This window comes from Malus sylvestris, chromosome 3 (genome assembly GCF_916048215.2).
Source record: "Malus sylvestris chromosome 3, drMalSylv7.2, whole genome shotgun sequence".
In the NCBI taxonomy this organism is placed as follows: Eukaryota; Viridiplantae; Streptophyta; class Magnoliopsida; order Rosales; family Rosaceae; genus Malus; species Malus sylvestris.
In genome coordinates, this window is record NC_062262.1 from 35,847,483 (window position 1) to 35,858,629 (window position 11,147).

The 11,147-nt window shown below is 35.2% G+C and overlaps 1 protein-coding gene across 1 annotated transcript; it reads right to left on the bottom strand.

Annotated features, from left to right (window-relative positions):
• Positions 1–54: 54 nt before the first annotated feature.
• LOC126614857 (caffeoylshikimate esterase) lies at positions 55–6,509 on the bottom strand. Its single transcript, XM_050282535.1, has 8 exons — positions 6,211–6,509; positions 6,003–6,093; positions 5,792–5,824; positions 1,798–1,944; positions 1,579–1,706; positions 1,093–1,230; positions 719–817; positions 55–557 (listed from the first exon to the last, which is right to left on the bottom strand). Exons 1-8 carry the CDS (start codon positions 6,229–6,231, stop codon positions 174–176), a joined length of 1,041 nt encoding a protein of 346 aa, XP_050138492.1. The 5' UTR covers positions 6,232–6,509; the 3' UTR covers positions 55–173.
• Between the last annotated feature and the right edge of the window lie 4,638 nt (positions 6,510–11,147).

The window sequence follows — 11,147 nt, forward strand, 5'->3', positions numbered from 1 at the left end:
TTGGACTTCGCATCGAAGACATTAAAGAAGGATCGAGAGAAATAAACAAAGATGTGTGGAAATCATTTTTCTAAAAGTACGATACTCATTAGTTAAGTGTATCTGATATTCGGAGATAGATTGTTATAGAGAGGTCCATGAAACATCTCTAATGGAAACACCGTAATTTTGAGTTACACTGGCGAGTGATGTAGCAATCTGCGCCCTCTCAACCCACAAAAATATGATGGCGTCCGCGGTCGCTGCTTTTTTTTGGTTGTCTGGGATGGTGGAGATGCCGTGCCGTTCATTTTCAGAATGCCATTCTTAAACGTGTGGATTGGTTGCACCACGACGGAGTTGTCATCACTCGTGTGCTTCTCGAGCCAAGTTATGATGTCTGCAAAGACGACCTCCACGTTCCCATCGGGCTCTCCCGACGTTAGGCCGTGCCACATTCCAGGGTACAGTTTTATGGTCTTGTCTGTGCTGCTGGCTTTCTCATACAGTGATCTGCTCACTTCTGGGTCTGTAACTGTATCTGCCTCCCCATGCAACACGAAGAATGGTAGCCTCACCTGCCCAAATGAATCCCGAAAATCAACGCTAATCGGGTCAATTAGCAATCTAAGTAGTTTAGCATTATTACTGAATCAACTCGGCATACGAAAGTTAGACCAGTTGGCCAACATAGTGTGTCGGTCAAAATATATTGAATAAAATGGAAGCAAGAAAATACCTCATGCAAAGTGTCTTCAAGGGTCATGCTAGTTCTCAGCATTTCCAGTGCTGTTTTAAGCCTTGGCTTGTCTTGATATATCAGTTTGTTGCTCCTTATCTGAAAGGGACACCATCTAAACATTTAAACTCGATCCATTTCCATCTAACATTTCGAAAAAAAAAGTTACAAATTTGAAGCTATCTCGTTCCAGCAGCTTTCGCAAAAGATTCACTTTCGTTCCTGTATTTTCGATTGCATCGAAATTGGTATTGAGTTTTGCAAATTGTACAAATCCGAGAGAATCGTTAAACTTCTGTTAGGGTAAATTTGACGGACTCGTAGAAGGAACGTTTTCGGATTGGTACAAAATTTAGAGTAGAGTTAATTGTCACCTTTTCGCGCTTTACAGGATCTTTGAAGGCGGAATCAATGACGTCCTTGGTGGGTACTATCTTCCATTTGGGAATAATCTCCACCACTCTGATTAATACATTGATCACCAGCGGGTGTGGCTTGACCTTTTCTGATATCTACCAAAATATTAGACGCAAAAAAAAGGGTCAGTTTAATTTGGTGAACCAAGCTTCACCAACAAAACCAAATCCAAACTTACATGCAAATTGGGATAGAACTTGGCTACTGAAAGAATCAGCAGCACCCTCTGCTGATCATCGATCATGACTGGACACGTGTCCAAGTTGTTGATTGGACACGTGTCCAGCCGTGATTGGTGATCAGCAGGGGGTGCTACTAATTCTTCAGCAATCAAGTCCCGTTCCGCAAAGTGTGAGCAAAACTTTAGCCCGATGGTGGGATTAGGCGAGTAGAACTTACACACGAAATAACTAAACGTAAAATGTAATGTGTGTTACTATTACCTTACACATGGGTGCAACAAGAACAGCACCATTCCAAAATGTGGGATCCTTCTTGTGAAGCAACAGGGAAACTGCCCCTCCCATGGATTCTCCGTACAAAAATCTGCACTTGTCCCGGTACTCCTCCGCTGCGATACCATTTTAAAATCGCTTTCTTTAAAACTAAAATAACTTTGTATCGTCACACTTAAAAACTTCGTAATTGTATTGGATACTAACCACTAATTGATTTGAAGAATTCATTGCAATCGTTGACTATGTTTTCGAACTTCTTGATGTAACATCTAGCCCCTCTCGAACGTCCGTGGCCCTCGTAGTCGATTCCAAACACGGCATAGCCCGCGTTAGCTAGGCGAATCCCACACTCTATGTACATGACCATAGCACATCGAAGTAATTTATCAATTAATGGTTAACACTAAAATCAAAAAGTAATTAAGGAGGTGTATTCAATTGGAATTTTGAGGAATTTTAATTCTTTTAATAAATTTAAGGGTATTCAATCAGGATTCTAAGTGATTCTCTGAAATTCAGTGTATATTCAATTAGGATTTTAAGATAGTTTATTAAAATCCTTAGAAATCCGGGTGTATTCAATTAGAATTTTAAAGAAGTTTATAACATTTCAGGTGTATTCAATTAAGGAGGTGTATCCAATAGGGAGTTTGAGGGATTTTAATTCTTTTAATGAATCTAGAGGTATTCAATTAAGATTTTAAGTGATTATTTGAAGTTCAATGTGTATTCAATCAGGGTTTTAAGATAGTTTATTAAAATTCTTAGAAATCTGGGTGTATTAAATTAGAATTTTAAAAAAGTTTATAACATTCCACATGTATTAAATTAGAATTAGAATTTAGAGAATTTGGAAAAGTTGAGGAATTAGAGGGAATTTGAGAGATTTCGTAGTGTATTTTAAGCATCCACAAATCTCATATCTTCCCATGAGATTTCGAGGGAATTGAATCAAAATTTTATATAGAATCTCTACCAATCAGTTAAACTCCGTAAAAATCCATGGATTTATAAATCCATTAAAATCTCTCAAATTCCCAATTGAATACACCCCCCTAGGAATTAGAATTTAAAGAATTTGGAAAAGTTGAGGAATTAGAAGGGATTGGAGAGATTTTGTAGTGTATTTTAAGCATCCACAAATCTCGCCTCTTCTTATGAGATTTGGAGGGAATTGAATCAAAATTTTACATAGAATCTCTACAAATCAATTAATAGGGGTGTATTCAATTGAGAATGTGAGATATTTTAATGGATTTATAAATCCATGGATTTTTATGGAGTTTAATTGATTTGTAGAAATTACATATAAAATTTTAATTCAATTCCCTTGAAATCTCATGAGAAGATGTGAGATTTGTGGATGATTAAAATACACTACGAAATCTCTCCAATTCCCTCTAATTCCTCAACTTTCTCAAATTCTTTAAAATCAATTTCTAATTGAATACACCTAGAATGTTATAAACTTTTTTAAAATCCTAATTGAATACACCCAGATTTTTAAGGATTTTAATAAATTATCTTAAAAGTATAATTGAATAGACCTAGAATTTCAGAGAATCACTTGAAATCCTGATTGAATACCCCTAGATTCATTAAAAGAATTAAAATCCCTTAAAATTCCAATTGAATACACCCCATAAACTCCGTAAAAATTCATAAATTTATAAATCTATTAAAATCTCTCAAATTTCCAATTAAATAAACTCTTCAAGTCATATCAATATTTAAATACTAGAGACCCTACGGCCCAAAATTTATTTGCCAACTAAAACCAAACCCGGTTGCCCAAAAATTTCAGCTTAATTTGGGACCTAGTCCATGCGACATGACAGTTGAATGTCTGCATGGATGATGGCCCAAAATAATAAATTTGAAAGTAAAAAGCACACCTCACATTATAATTTTCAAATAGCAAATTTAAAGGTCGAAAATGTCTTGACGAGAAAAATTTGCATTCACACGTACTATTTGCAACTGTCTCTGTTGCTATATGTATTTATGTGAGTGGCACATGTTGTAAATGCAATTGATATATATGACATGCAAGGAGTGTACATGATCCAAGCAAGTGTTTCTCGTACAATATATTTGTTATGTGTCACTTATTTATCGTTATCAATCTTTATCTAAAAATTAAAAATATTTATCACCAGACCTAATTAAATTATTGAGTAGGGTTATGCTAAAACTAAGGAAAGGGATCCTTGCCGAATCATTTTCTTGGAGATCTTGTGATCGTAATTGTTCATCCTATATCGTATGATCAGAAATCATTTTAAATATAAATATAAATAGTACTTAACGAAAATTAACCGTACGACATACGATAAACGATCACGATCATAGAATTTCCATGATACCCAAAAAAAATCCGAAAGGAATCCAATGAGGATCCTATTCCTAAAAAACTGTGGTCAAACATTAGGGCAATTATTTAAGAGAAAGTCTAAAGTAGATAGGACGTTTTGATAGCTTATTAATTAACATTATAGACAACGGCAACTGACCGGAAAAGGATGCTTCTTGGGAATCCTAGAGATTCTGTGATGGTGACCATTTATTGTATATCGTGCGATTAGTTTTCTTTAAGTATTATTTATATTTAATTTTAAATTTTAAATTTTAAAATAATTTCTGACCGTACAATATACGATGAATAGTAGCAATCACATGATCTCTAAGATTCCAGGAAAAAAATCGGCGATGATCCTTTTCCCAACTGACCTACTAAATGCCAGCTATAAAGATTCGATGGGATACATGTAGCTGAGCTAGAAACTCGCTCCCTTGTTCATAAAAATCGAAGCAAGATGGTGTCCCTCCCAGTACTCACTGTTTCTGGTCTACGTAGAAACTATTTAAAATTCAACATTTTATCACAAACAGATGAATGCGAGGACCATATCTATCATGACCACTATTTACTGTTCATAAAAGCGGAATTTCCTCTAATTTAAGCTATTATATACGACGGCGTAAGTTTAACCCCGTCAGTGATAGTCCAACAAAACTTATCATTTGACCCAAAAAAACACAAACACGTTGTCAGTTGTGCCTCAAATAATTGAACATTGAACCAGAATGGCAGCAGTCATTCAGTGCAGTAGGCATAGGGAGTAAGAAGAGTGTGGGCAATAATAATCCCGCGTAGGTGGTATAGGACATGAAAGGGACGGTGCAACACACATGTTTGGCAATGATTTAAGCTTATCCGCGCTGTGTTTCTTTTCTAATTCTTGTCTCCCCTTTGTGAATCGTAACAAATGCAGGGCACAAATAGCATATGAGACAACAATATCATCAGAATTCACATGCGCCTATTTCCCTATGAGAAATGGTAAGGAGAGACTCTTAAAGTGAAAATTTTCATGAATTCTTAGCTACCTCACAGTTTAACGTTAATTTTTGTGTCAATATCTTAAAATATTGTGCTAAAAACATGAGGTTACAAAGAAATAATTGAAAATCTTACTTTTGCAAGAGTCTTCTTAGTCTCTTTCCCTATTTACCAAAAGATATTATCATCTTTTGATTCGATAACATAACCGACTAGACATATGCCCTTTTTGAGAGGCAAATTACTGGATAAATGTAGTGACTTTCACTCTCGTTTTGTCGTTTTGTCGTTTTGTGCTTAATTCAAAAGCTAGAAAATAATAGAGTACGTTGGGAGAAAAAAAATCGCAAAAATCACTTTCCTAGGGTAAAAAACCCATCGATTAGCTTGAAAATTATTACCTCGTGAATTGATTTCCCTAATTTTAGGGTATTTTACCTTGAGTGCATTTTTTCTCATTACTATTTAATATGATGTATGTTCACCATCTTATTTATCACCGTTAAATGAATTTGAATTTTGAGATTTGTGCTTATTTACTATACGAATCTTGAAATTTAAGCTCATCTAACGGTAATTAATATAGTGATGAGCATACACCATATTAAATGATCGTGAGCAAAAATGCTTCCATTTTACCTTTCATGCAGAAAAAAGGTGGAGATGAAGAAAGGTGAAAGTTACCCTAAAACTTTCTTTCCCGTTTTACCGTTGAAGGGGAAATTACTGTCTTAACACTATAATTAAAAGTTAAATGCCAGATTAATTAAAGAAGTAATGGTAATGGAGATTAAGAAAGAAGAAAGAAGGAATGGAAAACGAGGAAGATGAATTATTGAAGATGATATTTAATACCTCTCATGAAACCGCTGCACTCCATGCCATACCCTGCAACTCCATTAATGAGCACCGATTAATATCCACGCATGCTCCCATCAAACAGGGATGCAGATTCGGACGTAGCCGAGTTGGTTAGAATAGTATATTTGCTCGAGTTTGAAAAAAACAAAAGAAAGAAGAGAGAGAGAGAGAGAGAGAGAGAGAGAGAGAGAGAGAGAGGGAGTACCATGGCAAAGAAAAACAAGGGCCTTTGGAGATGAAAAGGGCAACCATCTGCAAGTAAAAAGCTCCACTCCTCTTGAATTCCTTATGTAAACCTTCTCTCATGGAACAAAATAAACACCATTAATTAGAGAAAACACTATTTATATAAACATATTATATATATCAACATTGTCTAATTCAAGCAAACACATATATGTATATATACTTACTTCTTGATATTCTCCCTCCATGTTCACGCAAGAGAGCAAATTTAAAGAAAAGAAAACGACTCAGAGATCAAATCGATCCCATGTTTTTTATCCTACTGTGGATCTGTAGTGACGATGATAATTTGGAAAAAGAGAAGGTTGATGAGCGGCAATGTTATAAATTATAATATAATATTAGCCAAAAGAGGGAGAGATTCTGAAAGAAGATGGCAAATAAAGTGGAGACTCTAGATGAGAGAGAGAGAGAGAGAGGGGGACCGTGGGTACGTGTTTATCTGGAAATGTGATTTCTTTTCCGAAACCCAAATTGCGGAATATATGAGATGAAAGAAAGTGTTGATTGGCGTAGCAAAGAGACCAATTAGATTCCGAGGATTCTCTCAGTAAGGATCTCGACGATTCTCAAATCGTGTTCGTTCATTATATATTGTGTGATCAGTTTTCATCATATTATATTTATGTTTAATTTTAAATAAAAATATTTAAAATGATTTCTAACTGCATGATGTACGATAAACGAACACGATTTGAGGATTCTCAATATTCTCACCAAGAGGATCGAGAGAGAATCCTCATTCGGGTGCAAAATCTCCAAAATTTAGCCTCATATTTTTAATTATTTGTTTTTATGTATGAAGTTAGTCACTTTTTTCCTCCAAGGGTTAATGACCTATAATTCTCACCCGAACCTTATATTTTGTTAAATTTTTGTATTTCTTTAATATTTTTTTGTATGCTAACAACCTTAGAATTAGTTTTTGTATAATCTATATTATTTTATTTTACAATTGTTTTGATGTAAAAAATTCAAATTCTGAAAATTTTCTCCGAATTTTTTTATGGATTACATGCAAATGGATGGGTATTTATAAGGTTTTGACGTTGGATCAAATTTGGATTAATTAATAATATTATTTAAAATGTTGAATTTAAATTTGAGTTGTTGGATTTTATTATTATTGTTAATTGATTAAAATGTATTTTTGCCATTGGATTTTAAAAGTAACCCAAGAGGCGAGGCTCATTGAATCATTACTCAAGAGGAGTGACAACCGTGGGTGGCAACTCTCATGAAATCACATCCGCACATTATTTTAGTCCTATTGTGAGCGGCGCCACACTGGATTAGCCCGTATCAATGGAATTGATGCGCAGGCCCTGCTGTCCCCATTTTTTACCCGGATTCATTACCATAATAGCCCCATTTTCCGGATCTTCCATCTAATTCTCCTCATCCAACAATCTGGACCCTTAAAATTTGATTCAACGATTAAAGCTATTATAACTTTTAACGTAGGCCTGTGTTTTTAACCGTTTGATCAAATTTCAAGGGCCCGAATTGTTTGATGAAGAGGATTAGGTGGAAGAGATTCGAAGATGATCCATTTTCCCATTTTCCACCCAAAATCTTATCCACCCTAGGTGGACACAAGACCCAAATACTTACCACAATCACAAAATCTTGTTTTCTCCACCCCCATAATACACCCCTTTCGATATTTTTTTCAAATTTTACTTATATATAACAAGTTTAATATCTAATTATAGATAATTTACTAATAGTTAATCGGAAAGTCACTTCCTCCATTGTCGCTTCATTTGGACCCAAAAAGAAAAATGTCTTTTCCTCCATTGTTGTTTGTATAAAAAAATAAGCATTAGAGTCGTAATAATTATGTGTTTCGACGTTTATCCAAAGGTGCATCACGAGTCGTGAAAAAGTTGATAGTAAAATTCACGGAAAAAAGAAAGAAGTTTCCTCAAAAAGGTATAATTTGTATAGCTGTATGTATGGAAGCACCATCTTTTGCTTTGATACCTATTTATTTATAGGAAAATTAATGAAAATGATTTGAAAATTATAAGTTTTAACAATAAAGACAAAATAAAAGATAAAATAAATAATATCATGATTGACATTTTAATGTAAAAAATGTAATTTTTTGTTAAAATAAACAATACCAGAAATTTTCCGTTAAAGTTCATTTTATTTATTTGTGTCACCAACCAAGCACCAAACTTTTTAAAGTCATTTGATATAGTTGCTTTGTACCTAGTTAAATTTACAACATCATTTGATTTTTAGGGCACTATTTTCTAGTTTAGGGTACCAAGAGATTCTGATAAGACTTTAAAATGACTAGTACCATTTCTACTTTAGGGTGCCCTGTTTAATTTTGAGTGGCGAGTCCACCAAACAGTCTACCTTTTTTAACCCACCTTATATTTTTAGTTACGCTTTTTGAAATTGTATTTTAATTTTACTTTGTCATATAACTTAAAAGTCACAACTTTACTTTCTAAAACTCAAAATTCGTTTTGCTTTGACTTGTGGATTCTCTCTTCTTCATGAAACTTATAAATCGCGACTTAAAACATATGTGGGATCCAACACTCAATAAGACTATGCCGCATGTGAAATAAATTTAATTATAAATCTCCATGAGTTAACTTCCAACAATCAGAGAACATTCAGTTAAAAAAATTGAAGAGATGAAAAAAAAAAAAATTAGCCTGCACACCCAACTTAAACGCACATAAGAAACTAACAGTAAAGCATTGTAGAGCTAATTTTGAGTTTTATTGAGACGACTTTCAAGTTTCAGGAAGCAAAATGAAATCAAAATTGAGTTCTAGGATGCAAAGTGGAACGAACTACGAGTTTCAGAAATTAAAGTGGCAATTTTTGAGTTGTATGGAGCAAAATGAGATTAAAATCGAGTTTCAAGAGACATAGCTAAAAATAAACCTTATTTCTAATATCGGCCTAACCCTCACAAATACTTTGATAATAAATTTGATAATCTTTCATAAATACTTTGATAAATATGAAAATAAATTTGATAATCTTTCATAAATACTTTGATATTTCACCAACCGCATAACCCTCACAACCAAAGTAGGAACCAAATTATTGAGTCGTCACCTAAACAGTTGACCTTGTATTCATTCATTCAAGCAGAGACTGACTTCTCATGCTTTCTTCATAAATAAAATTAGGTTAACAGGTAGAGAAGATAGTCACTCACCATCTGTCACATAAAAAGCCTAGGCCCTCATTGGTTCCTAATTACCAAATTACAACCCATATCATCTGCTTATTGTTAATACTTACATATCAAGAAGGAATCGTATCGAAGCCAACTCAAACAAAATCAATGCACGAAAACGCAATGTTCAAGTGTAAATAGTTATTTTATGCATTTGGTTTTGAGATGGTATGAACCTACGCGGAGTAGAAACTCCGTCTTTTATGCAATCACAAATAGACTTGCAAAAAAACGAAGATAAAAGCTCTATAATATTGCAGTAACGTCTTAGTTTACTAATTATAAACAGAGATTTGCCTATTCTTTCGTGTGTGTGTTTTCGGTTCTTTTTGGTTTTTCGGGTATCAGCGTGTACTTTATCTTACATTGCCGGTCCCAAGCCCGGGTAAAGAAGGAGGGGAAGGGCGTCAGGTAGTCGACAGCCGGCACTCCTCGGTTACGTCGAATCCTTATGAAAATGAATCCAGAACGAAATCGCACTAAAGCTAGGGCGTCACCTGTAAGTGGCGCGCTGTGTGGCCCGATCACAGTGATAAATGAGCAAGGGTTGCTGTATCTCCATCGGCACCCGGATGCAGTGTTAAATGAGTAAAGGGGCCATAGAAACTTCTTTTCGAATAACTTCACTCAAAGTTGTTTGAGAGCATATGCTCCTATCAACTTTACACATGACACACAAAAGAAGTAATTTAATCCTATTGGACGGGAGAGGGTGAAGAAGTTAGGACAGAAGGGTAGAGTTCAAGAGAGTATAATGCGTTTAGGAACATGGAATATAGGAACCTTAACGGGAAAATCTATGGAAGTAGTGGAAGTTATGGTGAGGAGAATGATAAATATTATGTGCCTACAAGAAACTAAATGGGTTGGTCTTAAGGCAAATGATCTAGAAAATTCAGGGTTTAAACTTTGGTATTCGGGCACAAATAGAACGAGAAACGGTGTTGGCATCATCGTGGACAAGACCTTGACACAAGATGTTGTAGATGTCAAGAGGGTAGGAGATAGAATCATGGCAATCAAGATTGTAATAGGACAAGAACTCATCAATGTGATTACTGCGTACGCACCTCAAGTAGGGTTGGATACGAGTTCGAAGGAGAAATTTTGGGAAGACCTTGGAGACTTGGTGCAAGGAATTGCCCAGACGGAGAAGTTATTTATAGGAGGAGATTTAAATGGACACGTGGGCAGGGAGACAGGCAACTATGGAGGTTTTCATGGTGACCATGGTTTTGGGGAGAGAAACGAGGATGGGGAAGCTATCTTGGATTTTGCAATGGCATATGATCTCTTCTTAGCCAACACCTTCTTTAAGAATAGAGAAGAACATGTGATCACCTACAAGAGTGGGTCGTCAAAAACACAAATAGATTTTCTTTTAATGAGGAAAAGAGATCGTATAACTTGTAAGGATTGCAAAGTTATACCGAGAGAAAGCTTGGCTAATCAACATCGTTTGTTGGTGATGGATGTACATATCAAAATAGTGAGAACAAAAAACAAGACTTGGAAGTGCCCAAGGACTAGATGGTGGAATCTAAAAGGAGAAAAACAAGTCATTTTCAAAGAGAAAGTAATCACCCAATGTGTGTGGGATAGAGAGAGGGAAGCTAGCCAAAGGTGAGATTCCATGACTAGTTGTATCCGAAAAGTAGCAAAAGAGGTATTAGGAGAGTCTAAGGGCTTTGCTCCACACCAAAAGGAATCTTAGTGGTGGAATGAGGAGGTACAAACAAAGGTGAAGACTAAGAAGGAATGTTGTAAAGCCTTATACAAGGACATGACCAATGAAAATGGTGAAAGGTATAGAAGAGCGAAGCAAGAGGCGAAGAAAGCTGTGAGAGAAGCTAAGTTAGCAGCTTATGACGATATATATAAGCGACT

Coding starts and splice junctions, on each gene's coding strand:
- LOC126614857 (XM_050282535.1), bottom strand. CDS start 6,231: ATGGAGGGAGAATATCAAGAA. Junction 5,825..6,002: donor CCTTGTTTTTCTTTGCCATG/GTACTCCCTCTC, acceptor ATGGAGTTGCAG/GGTATGGCATGGAGTGCAGC. Junction 1,945..5,791: donor GTGCAGCGGTTTCATGAGAG/GTATTAAATATC, acceptor TCATGTACATAG/AGTGTGGGATTCGCCTAGCT.